This window comes from Podarcis gaigeae (assembly GCF_964106915.1).
Source record: "Podarcis gaigeae genome assembly, chromosome: 12".
Taxonomy (NCBI): domain Eukaryota; kingdom Metazoa; phylum Chordata; class Lepidosauria; order Squamata; family Lacertidae; genus Podarcis; species Podarcis gaigeae.
In genome coordinates, this window is record NC_139688.1 from 61,819,399 (window position 1) to 61,836,670 (window position 17,272).

The 17,272-nt window shown below is 46.1% G+C and overlaps 1 protein-coding gene and 1 long non-coding RNA gene across 7 annotated transcripts in view; one reads left to right on the forward strand and one right to left on the reverse strand.

Annotated features, from left to right (window-relative positions):
- Positions 1-17,272, reverse strand: part of ADCY1 (adenylate cyclase 1) — a 392,554-nt gene that overhangs the window by 190,741 nt on the left and 184,541 nt on the right. For 2 of the 3 annotated variants that reach the window (XR_014557036.1, XM_083706262.1), the window contains exons 15-18: positions 12,661-12,777; positions 5,727-5,873; positions 4,756-4,854; positions 2,014-2,128 (exon numbers count right to left, since the gene is read on the reverse strand). Coding sequence is in view for 1 of the 3 variants with exons in the window: in XM_083706262.1 (XP_083562388.1) it covers positions 2,014-2,128; positions 4,756-4,854; positions 5,727-5,873; positions 12,661-12,777 (478 nt within the window). In the remaining 2 variants the exon portion in view is untranslated. Of the gene's footprint in view, positions 1-2,013; positions 2,129-4,755; positions 4,874-5,726; positions 5,874-12,660; positions 12,778-17,272 lie in introns of those variants that run through there. The other variant, XR_014557037.1, reaches the window with a different exon arrangement.
- LOC310828699 overlaps positions 12,784-17,272 on the forward strand; it is a 61,143-nt gene continuing 56,654 nt past the window's right edge. For all 4 annotated transcript variants that reach the window (XR_014557066.1, XR_014557067.1, XR_014557068.1 and 1 more), the window contains exon 1: positions 12,784-13,555. This is a non-coding gene — a long non-coding RNA (uncharacterized lncRNA). The remainder of the gene's footprint in view (positions 13,556-17,272) is intronic.

Sequence of the window (17,272 nt, forward strand, 5' to 3'; positions counted from 1 at the left end):
TAGGAAAAAACAGACTGTTAATTGGTGAAAGGAGGGAAAGTAAAGTTACATTATATTAAGATAAATTACAGGACAAAAATTTGAAAAGCTGGAAAGGATTTGCTGAAATAGTTAACCGAACTAGAATACAAAAAAGGGAGGTGTGAGGAGGTCAAGGAAACAAGCAAATGAAAGATAAGTTATGGGAAGGTTTGATGTGTTTTTTAATTGTAATTTTTAATTAATTCTTTTTTTCTTTTTCTTTTTCCTTATTGTGATGTGCTGTTTTGTTTTTGTTTAATATGGTGTTTTTACTTTTTCTTTTTGTAACTTTTTAAACTTTAATAAATATTATTTTAAAAAAAGGACCTTGGCCATAGATTCTGGGACAGACACAGACATCATTCTATGATCATTTGATACTGTAAATTACCTTACATATTTTGATATGTACCACAAATCATTTATTCACACAATTAAGCTGTCACTTTGATAGCTAAAGGTGGAATCATAGCATTGTAGAGTTGGAAGAGGCCCTGAGAGTCCTCTAGTCTAACCCTCTTCAATCAGGAATCTCAACTGAAGCATCCATGACAGATGGCCACTCAACCTCTGCTTCAAAGCCTCCAAGGGAGGAGGGTCCACCACCTCTTGTGGGAGTCTGTTCCACTGTATAACAGCCCTTACCATCAGATAGTTCTTCCTGATGCTTTGTAAGAATCTCATTTCTTGTAACTTGTGAATGACAATTCATGTCACATTTATTATTGTTGTTGTTGTTATAATTATTATTATAATATAAATTTGTGTACTGTCCTTCTGAAGATCACAGGGCAGTTCACAACATAAAAAACCAAAATGGAAACACAAAACACATAATACATGACACAACCCCCGCATAGCAGACCAATAACCCCTTCCCACCAACACTTTTGAAAAGTCATTGAATGCCCCTATTCTCCCACTTGGGAAGATCCTTCTGGTGTGTCTGCATGGGGGGCGGGCTGACCTCACCGCTGCCTCACCCCTCTCCCTGCTGGCCGATAAGCAGCAGAGGGAGGCCAGACCATGGCTTCTGCCCCATCTAGCAACTGTCTTTGCTGCGTTGGGGATCCCTTTGTGAATGGCATTGTCATGTGACTAACAGAAGGTGGTGGCAGCAGCAGAGGTAGGGAAATGACATGAGACCGGATTCAAGTCAGGTGCTTCTTTAATGAGAACCTAATATCTTAAAAAGCCAGGTCTTCAAAGCATTTAATAAGAGACCATCTAGGGAATTTGTTTATTGAAAATCAGTTCTGAACTGCTTAATGTTTTTAAGATGTCTCTAAGTGGATGCCCCTTTCTTTGCTGCTTGCGAGCTTCTCCCTATCCCTGGATCCTTGTCCCAGCCATGTGACTAAGTCTGAAATTCCTGTTCTGAGAAGTGATTTTCTTCTAATTTTCCCTTCCTTGTTTCCAATTAAATTATCAGTAGCTTGTTTATTTTACAGATTTATAAACTCATTCACAGCCAAAGCTGTGTAGAATTGTTTCCCAGGTGTTTAGACACGCAGAAGAACATAGTTTAGATCATGCTGCTATAACACTTCAATATTATTTCAGAAGTTCTTCTGTTTGTACAAATCTGCTATGAATTCTGGCATCAGCCCCAGCAACAGCAGCCATATAGAATTAGGGCCCCTCCAGACATCATTTTTATTGCGCATTCATTATGATTAATATGAAATCACTCTTTCAATACCATTTGCTCCTGTAAAAGTTTCAGGGTGGCCATACTGCTTTGTCAGAAGTACATTTATGTCCTGTCACTTTTCATACCACAATTATTTTTGTCCTGCTTTTGCTGTGCTAAAGTGCAAGAATGCCCCTTCAGATAGCAATAATGCTCAAAAAGAGGGGAAGCATTGCAGAACATCAAATACAGCAACAGTGAGTGTGGATGGTCCAGTATAAATTCACCACTAATACATCATTGAGGGCATGCTACAAAACCAACCAGTCAACCCCTAATTCCTGAAAAGTATGACTTACCAACCCGAAGAACGAAGTCATTGTAAGACTGATAGTTGATTTCATCAAGAACATCAAACATTTCTATTGCAAAATCAGCCAGTGTACTGAGATGGGAATAAATTGATTTCTTTGCCTAGATTTTTTTTAAAAAAGGTTAGACATTATTTATTTCTTCATGTGCTTTCCCTGTCTTTCTCTGAAGTGAAATCAAGTGGCTTCAAACACAATAAGCTATTAAGTTAAAAGCACATTTTAAAACAAACAAATAAACAAGAAGCATGTTATTATTTTAGAAAAATCATACAAAGAGTCTGTCTTAACATTTTCTCTGAGACCTCCAGATGGCTTGAGAACCCCTTCCTGAGGGCAGCTGTTCCACAAGATCTGCCCCAATGTGGATAAGGCTGGTGGCCACGGGCCCAGAGGGCTTTAAGGAGGAATGAGACACACTTTGTCTGCCCCACACATAGAAGACTGGTCTACCAACAGCTAGACTGCCTCACCCCACAGGGGCCCACTCAACCGCTTTGACTGGAGGAATCAGTGCTGCTGCAGGTGCCCCATAATACCCCTTCAGTCTGGTGACCCCAGCACCTTGGAACTCCCTGCCTACTGAGATCAGTTTATTGTTTCAGCTTATTGTTATTTCAGCTTTTTGAAGATCTTAAATTATGGTTGCTCTTATTGATTATTTTTTTTGTTTTATCCTTTTTGTAGAGTGGGTTGGGTTTTTTTAATAATCAAACTGTGTATACATTTTATGAAATACATAAAATGGAGAAGGCAACAGCAGGATAAGATTATTGCTAACATACTTTGTTTGTGGGCTTCCTAGAGGCATCTGTTCAAACACTTTGAAGGGCATTTACAGCAGAAACTGCTTGGAAATGCACATTGAAGGCTCTTCCTCAGCATCTGATGGGAAGTGAGAGACAACACCTTGCAAATGCACATCCACACAGTTGCAATAGAAACTGCATGGAAATGCACTTCAAAATGCTGATGGGCACTGAGAGACATTGCTTTTGAACTGCATTTCCAAATAGTTTCTATCGCAACATGCTTGGAAATGCACCTGCAGAATGAACATGCCACTGTATGCCACCTATCAGGGCATGGTTTTGGGGAAATGGCCTCACATGCCAAATGAGGACTCCTGTCGGCTGGATTCTCCCCCCCCCCTCCCCGCACTGCAGAGAGTACACAGGCCTCATGGCTAGATCCTCTTGTGAGGATATCATAAGATTAAGTGAGATGCATTCCAAATGGAGCCTAATAGCTTGTTAGGTGTTACATTTGTGGAGTTGTGTTTATTTTCACCATTTAATGATATTATTACTCTCAAGGAGTTCATGGGTTTCCAATATTAGCGGTACCACTGAAAAAATACACCATTCATTCAGAACCCCCAAATCCTCAAAGGGAACAAAGGGAAGGATTTTGAGGATATGTACTGGGCAAGCTATCAAATAGTTCAGGACAGTGTGGTGTAGTGGTTAAGAGCAGTAGTCTCATAATCTTCCTCCTGGGCATAGTTGATCAAACGGTGTCAAAGAAGGATAGAACTTTTTTTATGTATGCCACAGCAGCAGCAAGAATTATCATCGCGAAGCATTGGAAGACACAAGACCTACCCACACTGGAAGAATGGCAGACGCAATTCATGGACTATATGGAACTGGCGGAGATGACTGGCAGAATCCGAGACCAGGGAGAAGAGTTGGTGGAAGAAGATTGGAGGAAATTTAAAATTTATTTACAGAAGCACTGTAAAATTTTTGAATGTTGATGGTATTGATTTGAATTGAAGGGGTTCTAGTAATAAGGTTAAGATTGGACTTATAACAGATAAATAGATAAATTAAATAATTAATAATTAATTTGCTGAATCAAATTTTAAAAGGGATACAAAAAAGGGAGATGTGAGGAAGTCAGGAAAATAAGAGGGATTTTTGTTTTTTCTTTTCTTTTTTCCTTGTATGTGCCTTTTTATTTTTATCTTTTTCTTTTTTATGCTTTAAGGTTTGTACTTTTGTATTTTGTGACTTTGTATTTTTGTCTTTTTGTACTTTTCTAAATCTTTTATTCCTAAAATCTAATAAAATATTATTTTAAAAAACCCCACATAATCTGGTGAACCGGGTTCGCGTCTCCGCTCCTCCACATGCAGCTGCTGGGTGACCTTGGACCAGTCACACATCTCTGAAGACTCTCAGCCCCACTCACCTCACAGAGGGTTTGTTGTGGGGGAGGAAGGGAAATGAGATTGTTAGTCGCTTTGAGACTCCTTCGGGTAGTGATAAAACGGGATATCAAATCCAAACTCCTCCTCCTCCTCCTCCTCCTCCTCCTCCTCTCTTTTCTGGCTGGTATCTGAAGGGTTTGGCCAACTTTTGGAAGGGGACTATCAAATATTCAGGGTGGAAGAAGCTGATCTGAGTCTATCTGAACACTGTGCACTAGGACCAGGCCATTGCCCTCATTTCCTTTGGAAAGCAGCAACACCATATAAAACCTCAGGTTCTTAGGGGAAATCTTGTAGCCTAAGAACAGGTCTCTGATAAGTTTGTTTGAAAAATCCACAGGCCAAACAGACCTGGGAATTCTCCAAGAAAGGCTTCCTGCCTTGCTTCCTGTTTCCTAAATCTGAGCAATCCATTAGTATAAAAGTATACCAGCCTAAATGAGTTCTAACAGCATTCTTAGCATCATTTGTGAAAATGCTTAGAGAAGGCATTAAGAAGTAAAAAAACACATTACCTTGGTGCCAGTGGTTGGTACAAGTCCCACGGCTGCCATGTATGTGCTGCCAATCGTCTTGATTTTTTCAATGTCTTTATAATATTCTTTGTCCATAAGCTTTGTTTAAAACATAAAACTGTTAAACATTACATAATATTTTAGGCAAGAAAGAAGAGTTTTGTGCAGGCATATTCCTCTTATCATTTCCAAGCCTTTGTGCTATCTCACATTTACAACCAATTTCCTAAGGACTTAAGTGAGCTCAAAATGAGACACTTGATCATTTTCAAGATACCTGATAGGATTTTCAAAAATCCTGATGTGATTTGCTATAGGCCTAAATTGTAAGAATTTGTTATTTTTTACTGCACAATTAATCTTACCAACTTTTGCTTACCAGCTTGCTACAAGGAAGCCAGGGGGGATGTAGAAACAGTTTAAGAACTGCAGCAAAGAATATCTGACCTGCCATGCTGTATAAACCCAAATTCCTCCTTACCAGAGTGTTGTAGTTGTGTTTCTGCCTGGCTAGATCCTGCACTATTCTGGGAGATACCAATTTGCACTAAGAGGGAGGAACACTTTGGCAGGCGGATAAAAGATTACAGCTTGAGTACAGCCAAAGTAGTGTTCAGGACAGTATGGAATAAAACATGGTACATGGTGTGATCTCTCTCTGACGTGGTCAGCTACTGAATCACTGGGGAGGCTTGGCTGGAGGAACGGGTCCCCAATGGGGAAGGGGGATCAACGGATGTCCCTTCAGTCAGAAGCTAAGATGATAGTAAATGTTTGGCCTAATTCTGAATAATTTTCTGTCTTCATAAAACTAGGAACATTTCACTTTTTGCCTGGATCACTTGGTAATGCCAACGCAATTAGAATGAAATGCAAACTGTGAGATAATTTTAAGAGTGTGACCTTCTCAACATGATGATGAGCTTACAAAAATATTCCTGAAAAGGCAGACTGAATGAAAGAATGCTTACCTCATCAAAATCTGCAATAATTTCATTTAAGAGGCGTAAACATTCAACTCCCATGTTATTGCCATCCAGTTCAATGTAAAAATCGTTGAAATTTGGGATGGAAGCAAACATCACTCCCACTTGTGAATAGGACTGGTAATACAGGTCCTGAAATTTTCAAATTATTTTTTCTGTTATAGCAAGCTAATACTTGGATCCAGCCTGAATAAGCACTTAGTTTCCAATGAATTTAATTTAATCATAATAACTTTTCACATCTATTTCAATGGGACCAGTGTAACTAAATTAGATTGGATCAGGTAAGGTAAAAGGTAAAGGACCTCTGGATGGTTAAGTCCAGTCAAAGGCGACTATGGGGTGCGATGCTCATCTCGCTTTTAAGCCAAGGAAGCCAGGGTTTGTTCACAGACAGCTTTCTGGGTCATATGGCCAGCAGGACTAAACCGCTACTGGTGCATGGAGCACTGTGACGGAAACCAGAGCACATGGAAATGATTTACCTTCCTGCCTCAGAGGTACCTATTTATCAACTTGCACTGGTATGCTTTCAAACAGCTAGGTTGGCAGAAGCTGGGACAGAGCAAGGGAAGCTCACCCTGTTTACCTTTATCTTTAGACTGGAAGAAGTCCAATTCAAGACAACATCGTCAGCAACAACTTTAGGGTTGTTGTGAGAAAAAGGATGTTGAAAGACTTTGAGCCAGGGTGCTCAAATCACTGAGGGGAACAGGCTTGCCCCTATTGATTCTGTTCTCACCCTTCCTCTGTCCCCTAATGCACAAGGGGTCAGAGTAGACTCCTTTGAAGAATGAAGGCGCATGCAAGGCCTCCTTTGTGGCTCCTTGTAACTTTAAGACATTGACCATATGCTGACATTTCCCTCTGGAGATCATGGGGTTGTATCCTTCATCCCAGGGTATGGTCTGAAAACTAAGCAACTCTGGCAATGGTCAGTGGCCAAGATGGCTGACTGCCTGGGAATCATATGTATACTGTTTTAGGTTCTGTGATGGAAGAAAGGCAGGCTATAAATGGAAGGAAATAAATTACCCATCTCTAAATTTTATAATTAATTATTAAATGTGTATCCTGCTCCTCCTCCCATTGAAGTCAAGGCAGCAAATGATTTGTATAATCTGCCTCTGTTTTGGAGCAGGATAAAAATAAAATCAACAAGAAAATACTGTATATTTAAATACATTGTGTATGTTCTGACTTGCTTTAATCGGGGTGGAATATTATTCTTTCATGACTACAACAACCCACATCCGATGGGATCTTCACAAAGCCACGTTTTAAGTATTATTATTCAGCACATCTATAAGCTGATTTTCCTCCAAAGAGGAGAGGGTGGTAAATCCCACTTTATATTGTCTTTACGACTGTGAAGTTGGCTAGCTAGGCTGAGACATGATGATTTGCCCAGACCATGCTGTGAGCTTCATGGTAGAGCAGATGTGAACCCAGCTCTCCTCATTCCAAGATCAACTCTAGACAGACTACAGGTATACTGGCTTTCTCACAAAGAATGCAGCTTAGACTCTGAGTTTTACTGCAGATTTAAAAAAGGTTTAATAATGTCAACAGCACTGACAGATAGGTAGTTTGGGGCTGCAATTTGAAGAGTTGGTCATCACTTTTAAAGCACTGAACACTTTGTGACCAGGAAACCTCAAGGGATGTCTCTAATAGTGTTATGTACTGAAGTTCTCACCCTGGGCCAGCAGGGGGATACTGTAGATAGTTTTCACTCAGGTCCACGTCAGTTATTTTAGGCGGGAAACCCTGGGTTGTTGTTGCTACAATGTTGACAGCCGGCTGCCTATAAAAGCAGGCCGGCTGAGCTGTTTGCTGTTCAGTCTGTCCAGCTTACAGATAAAGAGCTGCTCTGGAGAAATCGCTGTGTCGTCTGCTATGTTTGCCCACAACTTAACACTGGCGACGAAGATCGGATCGATGGACATCAGTGCACAGCCAGATGCAGCCACCTCTGAGCAGAGCTGAATCACTGAGCTGAATCACAGAGCGAAATCACTGAGCGAAATCCCTGGACAGAACCAATTCAGAGCTGACTGTTCTGGCTAGAGCACGGTGTTCCATCCATCGCCCTTCACGCCGGCATCGGAATCATGGCTTCACTTGTGCCTCTACCGCCATTTGCGCCAGCCTCTGAATCATGGGACTCCTACCTCGCTCAGTTCGACTGCTACCTCCAAGCCAAGGAGCTGATGCAAGTATCACAGGAGCGTAAGCGGGGTCTATTCCTCAGCCTCTGTGGGCCTGAGGCGTTTGAGACGGCCCGAGCATTGGTTGCGCCTGAAGCAGTCCAGGCAACACCGTGGGACACGATCCAAGAGAAGCTCTGCAACCACTACGCACCAAAGCTGTCCAAGATTGCTGCCCGCCATGTGTTCTATCACCGGAACCAGGCAGAGGGGGAGTCAATCAACAACTACACCACCGCCCTGCGACAGGCTGCAATGCACTGCGAGTTCCGAGACTTAGACGATGCCCTGATGGATCAAATTGTCTGTGGGGTCCGGGACATCCATCTGCAACGGCGTCTCCTCGCCAAGCCAGACCTCATGCTACAGAAAGCCATTGAGGAGGCTGTGGCCTCAGAAGCTGCTGAACGCTCCGCCCAGGAGATCCGCAAGTCCAGCAGCACGCGTCTTGCTAGGAAGCCAGTTCCGGTGCATCATGAAGAGGCCAGCAGTGATGAGGCATCCTCCAGTGAAGATGATGACGTGCACCAGACAAAGGGGGAGCGCAGGAAGTTCTAACAGAAGTCCAAGGGCCAACCGGAATGTGCCGGCTGCGGAGGCAACCATTCCCATGCCAAGTGTCAATTCAGAGACACCATCTGTAGGAAGTGTTCCAAAAGGGGCCACATCGCTAAGGTCTGCCGATCGGCTCCGTCTGACACCCCCCCTTCACCAACTCCAAGTCTTCACTCCAGTCTGCCAAGGAAAGCTGTTTCGCTCTCACCAACTGCCACTGCCCGTCTGGAACCACAATTGGCCAAACCGACTCACCTATGTGACGCAAGCTGAACGTCACGGTGCTCATTGAAGGAGCTCCATGTGACATGGAGATTGACACCGGGTCTGCCCTGTCCATCATGTCTTGGAGCACCATCAAAAGACTGGTATCCAGAGTGTCCAAAAGGCAACTCGACTCTAACCGCGTACACCTGAGAGACTACCAGGGAAACGACATTCCCGTGGTAGGAGTTGGCCGGTTCCGGATTGCCTTCAAGGATTTTTCGGGCCTGCTCCGGTTGGTGGTGGTCGCAGGTCAGCGGCCAAGCCTCCTAGGGCTAGACTGGTTTGATGCCCTTGGCCTGGAAGTCACCGGCATCAACTGCATCTCTAACGCAGAGACTGAGGGTCTGGTCAAAGACTTTGCTGAGGTTTCTGACGGCACTTTGGGGCAATATACAGGTACACCCATCTCCTTTAGCCTTGATCCACAAGTCGCCCCCATCAAGCTAAAGCCACGCCGGGTTCCCTTTGCTCTCAAGGCTAAGGTGGACGAACAACTGGACAAGCTGATCGCCCAAGGAGTTTTGGAGCCAGTTGACCACGCCAAGTGGGAAACCCCCATCGTCATGCCTGTCAAGCCAGATGGGTCAGTGAGAATCTGCGCTGACTACAAGTGCACGATCAACAAGGCACTTCAGCAGCACGCTTATCCGGTTCCTGTTGTCCAACACCTGCTGCATTCCCTGGGTGAGGGTAAGGTCTTTGCTAAGCTGGACCTTGCCCAAGCCTATCAACAACTGCCTGTCAATGATGCCACTGCTGAAGCCAAGACGATCGTCACCCACCGAGGGGCATTCCGTTGCCGCCGGTTGCAGTTCGGGGTGAGTGTGGCTCCTGGCATCTTCCAAAGCCTTATGGAGTGTCTCCTGCAAGGGCTTCCAGGTGTGGTACCATATTTTGATGACGTCTTGGTGTCCGCAGACTCACACCAGCAGCTGTTCGAGTGCCTCCGTGCCGTGCTGACCAGGTTCCAAGAGGCCGGGCTCAAGGTAAAGAGGGAGAAATGCCAGATTGCTGTTCCACAGGTGGAGTTCCTGGGCTATCTTATCGACGCCTCTGGCCTTCACCCAACCACATCCAAGATCTGCGCTATACAGCAGGCCCCCATCCCAAAGAACATGACGGAGTTGCAGGTGTTCCTGGGGCTGCTGAACTTTTATAACATGTTCCTGCCCCACAAAGCCACGGCGGCTGAGCCTCTTCACCGACTCCTCAGCACAAAGACGCCTTGGTCCTGGGGTCATCGGGAGACGGCGGCCTTCAACGCAGTCAAGGCTCTCCTTTCATCAGACAGTGTGCTGGTACAGTACAGTGAATCCAGGCCACTGGTCCTTGCCTGTGACGCCTCACCTTTTGGCATCGGCGCTGTCCTTAGTCACCGTTTTCCAGACGGAAGAGAAGCACCGCTCGCCTACTTTTCCAGGACGCTATCTCCGACGGAACGGAATTACAGCCAGCTCGACAAGGAGGCACTGGCACTTGTGGCTGGAGTGAAGAGGTTCCATGAATACCTCTATGGCAGGACTTTTGACCTCATCACTGACCACAAGCCGCTCCTGGGCCTCCTTGCTGGTGATCGTCCAACTCCACCGGTCCTCTCGCCACGCATGCTGTGATGGACTGTTTTCCTGGCTGCCTACCACTACCGGCTCGTCCATCACCCGGGGAAATGGGCCATGCTGACGCCCTCAGCCGTTGCTCTCTTCCAGTGTTTGTGGAAGACCCGGCTCCTGCTTCATCGCTCCTCCTGATTGAGGATCTTCCGGCAGCGCCTGTATCGGCTGCCACTGTGGCCTCCGCATCTGCCCAGGATCGCACCATCAGCCGGGTGCTCAACTGGGTGTGGAGGGGGTGGCCACAAGGGCCTTTTGCATCAGAGTTCCAGCCCTTCGCAACCAGACAACATGAACTCTTGGCTCATCGCGGCTGTCTGCTGTGGGGAGACCGTGTCGTGATTCCCCAAAGACTCCGTCAACGTGTCCTGGAGGCTCTGCACGTTGGCCACCCGGGAATTGTCAAAATGAAGGCGTTGGCTCGGTGTTACGTCTGGTGGCCTAACATGGATGATGCCATCACTGCCTGGGTGTCCGCCTGTCAAGCGTGCCAAGAGTCAAGGCCTGCACCACCGGCAGCTAAGGGACACACCTGGGAGACACCAAAGAGACCCTGGTCGAGGGTGCACATCGATCTGGCTGGCCCCTTTCATGGCCGGACCTTTATGGTAGTGGTGGACGCCTATTCCAAATGGCTGGAGGTGGTCCTGATGCCCTCCACCACTACTGAGGCTGTCATCCGGGTGCTGCGAGGCCTGTTTGCGACACATGGGTGTCCTGATGTCCTTGTCTCCAACAATGGACCGCAGTTCACGTCAGGCGCTTTTGAGCAGTATCTTTTGGGACTGGGCATCTGCCATGCCCTAACGGCACCCTTTCATCCATCCAGCAACGGGCAAGCTGAGAGAATGATGCGCTTGGCAAAAGAGGCACTGGCGCGCCTGGACCGGGGAGACTGGCACGAGTGGGTCGCCGAATACTTGTTCGTGCAACACATCACCCCTCATGCGGCCACAGGGCGGAGTCCTGCTGAACTGCTTATGGGCCGCCGCCTCAGGTCACCGCTCGACCGGCTGCACCCGGACTTTGCCGTGGCTGAACCCCCAGGCTGTGCCAACGTGCCACGGTCATTTGTTCCAGGAAACCAGGTCTTTGCCCGGAACTATGTGGGGGACATTCCTTGGGTGCCAGCCACAGTAGTGGGAGTCACTGGACCTCGCTCGAACCAGGTGGCACTCGAAGACGGACGCTTGTGGCGCCGGCACATAGACCAGCTTAGGCGCAGGGTTGGGGACTTGGACACTACCGTGGTGCCCCCAACTGCGCTTGTGGCTCCAGAAGAGACACTTACAGATGGCGAGGCTCCACCTACACCTCCCTCACAAACTGCCAGCGTGGAGCTGAACCAGGGTCTGCCAGACTTACCACAGACTCAGACCACTCCACTTGCGGAGGCTCCACCCACAGCAGCGGATCCAGGGGATTTGGTTTCAACGCCACCTAAGGTCACACCACAGCCTCAGCAAGAATTGTGTGGCCCACCGGATTTGGCTACCAGTCCCCGGCGGTCTGGCAGAGTTTCTAAGCGCCCAACTTATTTAAAGGATTATGTTGTTGGACATGCATCACTGTTAGTCTAAGTATGGGAAATGTAACCGATATGCTTTTGTGCCTAATTGAACCATTACGTGTAGTGCTGTATATAAGGAAACCATTACGATTGTAACTAACACCTTATCTCGGTGGGGAGGGGTGTTATGTACTGAAGTTCTCACCCTGGGCCAGCAGGGGGATACAGTAGATAGTTTTCACTCAGGTCCACGTCAGTTATTTTAGGCGGGAAACCCTGGGTTGTTGTTGCTACAATGTTGACAGCCGGCTGCCTATAAAAGCAGGCCGGCTGAGCTGTTTGCTGTTCAGTCTGTCCAGCTTACAGATAAAGAGCTGCTCTGGAGAAATCGCTGTGTCATCTGCTATGTTCGCCCACAACTTAACAAATAGGATTCTACTCATCCACTGAAGTAATCAGACGCCTCATGTGTGTCTCCGCATGGCTGGTGGGAACAGCATCAGGGCCTTCTCTGTGTGGCACCCAGTAACCCTGCCCTCGGATATCCATGCCATGCATCCATCCATCTTTGTTGTGTGTCTTACCCTGTTTCAGTATGCTTTGGGCATGGTTCCTGTATGATTCCTCTTTATTTCCCCAGGAATTTATCTGCAGTATTCCCTTTGCTGTTATTAATATGTTTTAAAAGTTTAATTTTGATCTGATTTGTGCTTTCAATCTATTGTGGTTTGTTGCAGGAAACAACCCTGAAAACTCATATTCCTTACCATGTTCCTTGGATTAGACATGAGAAAATGCTGTGCAACATGTGCTGGCAAAAGATTGAAGAGAATTCTTTTGTTATCCAGTTTCACTCTTTCCATATCATCTCTCTCTTCTTCTGCCTATGAAAATAAAATGTGCTTTAAATAAAAACTGCAGTCGTGAACACACTTGGTAGAGAGGAAATACCACTGGAGAGAGTGATCTGGGTCACACAACTTGCTAAGTCAAATGATAGGTTACTGGGACCCTGTAAATTTGTCAGCTCCCAAGCGAGGAGTGAGATGCTGCTCCGCTTCTCTCCAGCTTTTTCTTTTCCCATGTTGTGCTAAGCCAAGGCCCAAACTAGTGCTCACTAGTGCTCTTTCTTCACTAACCACAAGAATTAATCAACCAAATGGAAGAAAGACTTGTGCAAAATAAACCTGTTGTGGTGGAACAGAAAATTCTGGGTGAATGTGCAAAGGGATGTTGGAATAGATTTGGGTATGTTCCTAAATCTTTATTCTTCATAAATCAAACTGTAAGAATATAAGAAGAATCAGAATCATATAAGAAGGCCAATGGCTCATCTAGTCTGGCATGCTGTTCTCATAGTGACTGGCCTGTGGGAAACCAGTCACTTGTTTGATTCTCCTGCAACTGGAACAGTGGACCAGAAGGTTGGTGATTGGTGGTTCACAGTGGTCTCCAGGGACGACTGTGGGGAGCATTCCTGCATTGCAGGGGGTTGGACTAGAATGGTCCTCAGGTCCCTTCCAATTCTACAATTCCATGATTCTGATTCTATTTGGTGCAAGTCTTTCTTCCATTTTGTTGGCACTGAAATACACACAGAAGAGGAGTAGAGCCTTCAAGATCCTCTCCTCTCTGGGAGCCCACCTAGGAATACGAAAACAGGTCTGTTACTGCTAGTCCATGAGCACATGTGTGAAATTAAGATTTTATTGCCCTGGCAAACATCGCTGCAATACACTTGTCCACATTAAATTGACTTTGGCATTTGACTTCCCATTCACTTAGTTTGGAGAGATCCTTTTGGAACTCTTCACAATATCTTTTTAAGAAGGCTTCCATGTTTCCCTGAATCTCACTTCACCATCACTGGCTTCCCAACTGGGCAGCAGAAAGGAGAGTAGCCATGAGCTGTGGCAGAAACCACTTCTCCATATTATGTTAGTTGATCCCTTGCTTTCAACCCTATCGCTGCATCCCATCATCCCAAGCCCTGCATAGGGCACTATCCAACAAACATCTTCCCCCTCCCTTTTTCCTGTAACTTTTTGGTTGTGGGAAAAAACAATTTTACAAAAGGACCACATTCTACTTTACAAAGTCATCATTTAAAATAGAATGTCACGGTTGTTGTTTTAACTGCAAAGCTACATTGCATAGCATATTGTGCCAGACATTTTCAACACTTCAGCATTTTACAAACTAGAAATGAAGATCCCTTAAATATTTATTTCTGCCCTCATCATTTACTTTTGAAATAAGCTTTCAGTTCTTGCTGTAATTTAGACAGGAGGTCTCAGGCAGAATCAAAAGGTGCACCACAGGGTTGGATGAATAAGAATGTTATTTATTTGTATTCTAGGCTAAGGCCTTTGTCTTCTATCTCATAGATGTTCTTGACATTTTGTTTGTTTATAGTTTGCTCTCGTTCTTCCTGCTCAGTTTCCAGAGATGCAAATGTTACTTTCGCCTTCCTTTATGCGGGGGCGGGGAGCATTATTGGAGGTAATGTAATTTTTTTTATTTTAAAAAATTAAATACAAAATCCAGATGCTCAGCAGCAAAAGAGAAACCTCACTTGGCAGGCTGCCAAAAGCTGACTCCTGCGCTAGGGAAGTGTGGCATTCACAGCTCATAGGCTGTGGGATCAGATACAAGAAAGAGGACCCACTCTCAATCTGAAAATAAGAATATTCTGGTTTTTGAAAACCAGTACTTCTTTTTAAAAAACATCCTTGAATTTTTATTGATTAGTGCTGCCTTTCATTTTGCGATTTTTGGTGGTGGGGGAGAGGAAGGCTGGACCCCCAGCTTCAAGCGGTGCCTTCTCTGAGATCTCCAAGAAGGCTGCAAAATGCGCCTGCTGGCACTGCTTGAAGCTGGGGGTCCAGCCTTCCTCTCCCCCACCACCAAAAATCACAAAATAAAGGGCAGCACCATGTTCCTCTCTTATGGTGATTTGTGGGGAGGATCCTAGGCACCCACCCAGCCTCTGGTACTTAAAAATCTGCTGCCAGGACCCAATAACTGCTTTGCTTCATTAAAGGGAGGCAGTAGCATCTTTACAATCACCTAAGGCTTATTTGCATATTCAGCAATGAAAGTGTGTCATACTAAGTAAATGGGCAAAACCAACTATGTTGAATAGTACTGGAAACAAAGGATCAAGAATAAAAGTGGTCACTCACAGTGAAGGGAGAGGGAAGGGTTACTCTTAATATTATCTGCACATAGTGAGTTTCTGCACCAAGCTTACTTCTGCAATTGTGGTTAAGCAGCAAGCCGGACCCACAGTTGCTTGCTAAATTTGACCAGGCAGGCTAGAGGCCGTTTCCTGCCTTGTGCTTCCTGCTTCAGTAACGCAAGAGAAGAAAGACACATATAAGAAAAGACACGTATAGGGGAGAGGGGAGGGGGTGCTTAGCTAGCCATATAGCTGTATGCCATAAAAGGGAATAAGGTGCAAACTTGTCAGCTGATTGGGCTGCTTGGGGGGAGGCAAATGTGTGTTTTTAGGTATAAGAATGCTTGCTGGACACAGAAATTTTGCAGTCAGGCTTTTGAAGTGATTCTCCTGACTGTCTCTGCGCAGATTACAAATAAACTTTTTTCTCCAAAAGAGGAACTTTCCCTGGTGCAATTTTGTTCTCTCCTCGGCACAGGGCTGCGGGCAAACGATTCCCTGGTAAGGTAAAATAAGCCTTCATTTTTTGTGCGTTGGCCGGGAAATCCGCCCCACCCTGCTGGTCCGGGGAGGGCCAGGCTCAACCAAGGTGAACAACTCAGCAGCGTCTGCAGGCTCCCGTGCGCACCCCACCTGTTTCGTGGGGGGAACCGGCCACACTGTCCTGCAGTGGAGACATCTGGTTGAGGGAGAAAAGGACGGCGCCGAGGGGACAGGTCTGCAAGGAGCAGAGGTAAGCCCAAGGGAAAGGGCAGGAGGCTTGATCAACCTCCCCTGGTTGTGGCAGGGTGTCACAGGCAGTAGAGTGCCACCAGGAATAAGGGACTGGTTGTGCAGTAGGGTGCCGCCAGCAAAAGTTTGGAACAGAAGAGGGAGGGATATATATACATATATTGTGATTTTTGGTGTGTTCTGTGTGGTGTGTGTGTGTACCAGATACTCCAGTGTTTGTCTTGGTGTGTGAAGGTTGGGGCTTAGCGTTCCCCTTGGGTGATTGCAGGGTTGTGCATTTTCTGGCAGGTCTGTTGTGTGTGAAGTGTGAGAGAATTTTTACTGTGAATAGGAGCGGAGTATCTGGAAGAAATGGGTTCTGGCCAAAGTAAAAGTACCCCTTTGGAATGCTTTTGGGGATTCAAGCTGACAAGGGGGAGAATGAGGACATTGTGTGAATTAGATTGGCCCACCCAAAAGAACAAATTGGCCGTCCACCGGGACCCTTGGTTTGCAACTCATTAATCCATTATATCAGAACATTTTGAATGTCCATCCTGATCAAATCCCCTACATCTCCACATGGAAGACCAATGTGGAAAAGAACCCCCCCCCCGGCTGAATTCATGCTGCCAAGAAGTCTCAGGCAGCCGTATCTGTTCAGTCAGGAAGGCAGGAGGACAACCCCCAATCCTCCAGGATCCAGAGAGGGAAGAAGATAAAGTCTTGATGCCCCCACCGCCTTATGCCCCGGCAACGGCCCCGGCACCACCCCCGCCACAGGGAGCAGATGGCCCAGCCCCCAATCCTGTGGACAATGCATTGTTAGACCTGGACAAAGACGAAGAAAGGGAGGAAAGAGAAGAGGATGATGAGGATGAGGAATTTGTAAAAGGATTAGTTAAGCTGACAGATGATAATAAGACATGGACAGAGGAACAGGCAGAACGTTTGAGGAAGTATGTGGAACCTTATGCAGGAGAAGTGGACGTCAGTCCCCATTTGTTAAAAGCGGCGGGATGTACAGGGGAACAGAGAAGAAAGTGGCAGAGAGAGTGGGGAAGGGCAGCGAAAAGGGTGACCCTCCATAGGGCACATAAAGCACAGAAGAAGGGCGCAGCCCGAGTGATGCCTCTCCGCAGAGTGTACGACCCTCCGGCCCCCGCGGGACCTGATGGGTTGGTGCCCAATAGAACTTATACAGTTCAACATGTCCCCTTCTCTAGTGCAGATGTTTGTAATTGGAGGAACCAAAACCCTTCATTTGAGGAAAACCCAGCAAAAATAATTAAGCTGTTTGAGGAAATTTTCAAAACCTACAATCCCACTTTTGATGATGTACAATATTTGATGGATGCCCTGCTAACTACAGAGGAGGCTAGGTGAATTCATGCTGAAGCCCGAGCACACATGAGAGCGCAGGGGGCAGGAGATCAAGCTGTTGCAGCAGGATATCCTGAAAATACACCGAATTGGGATTATCAGAC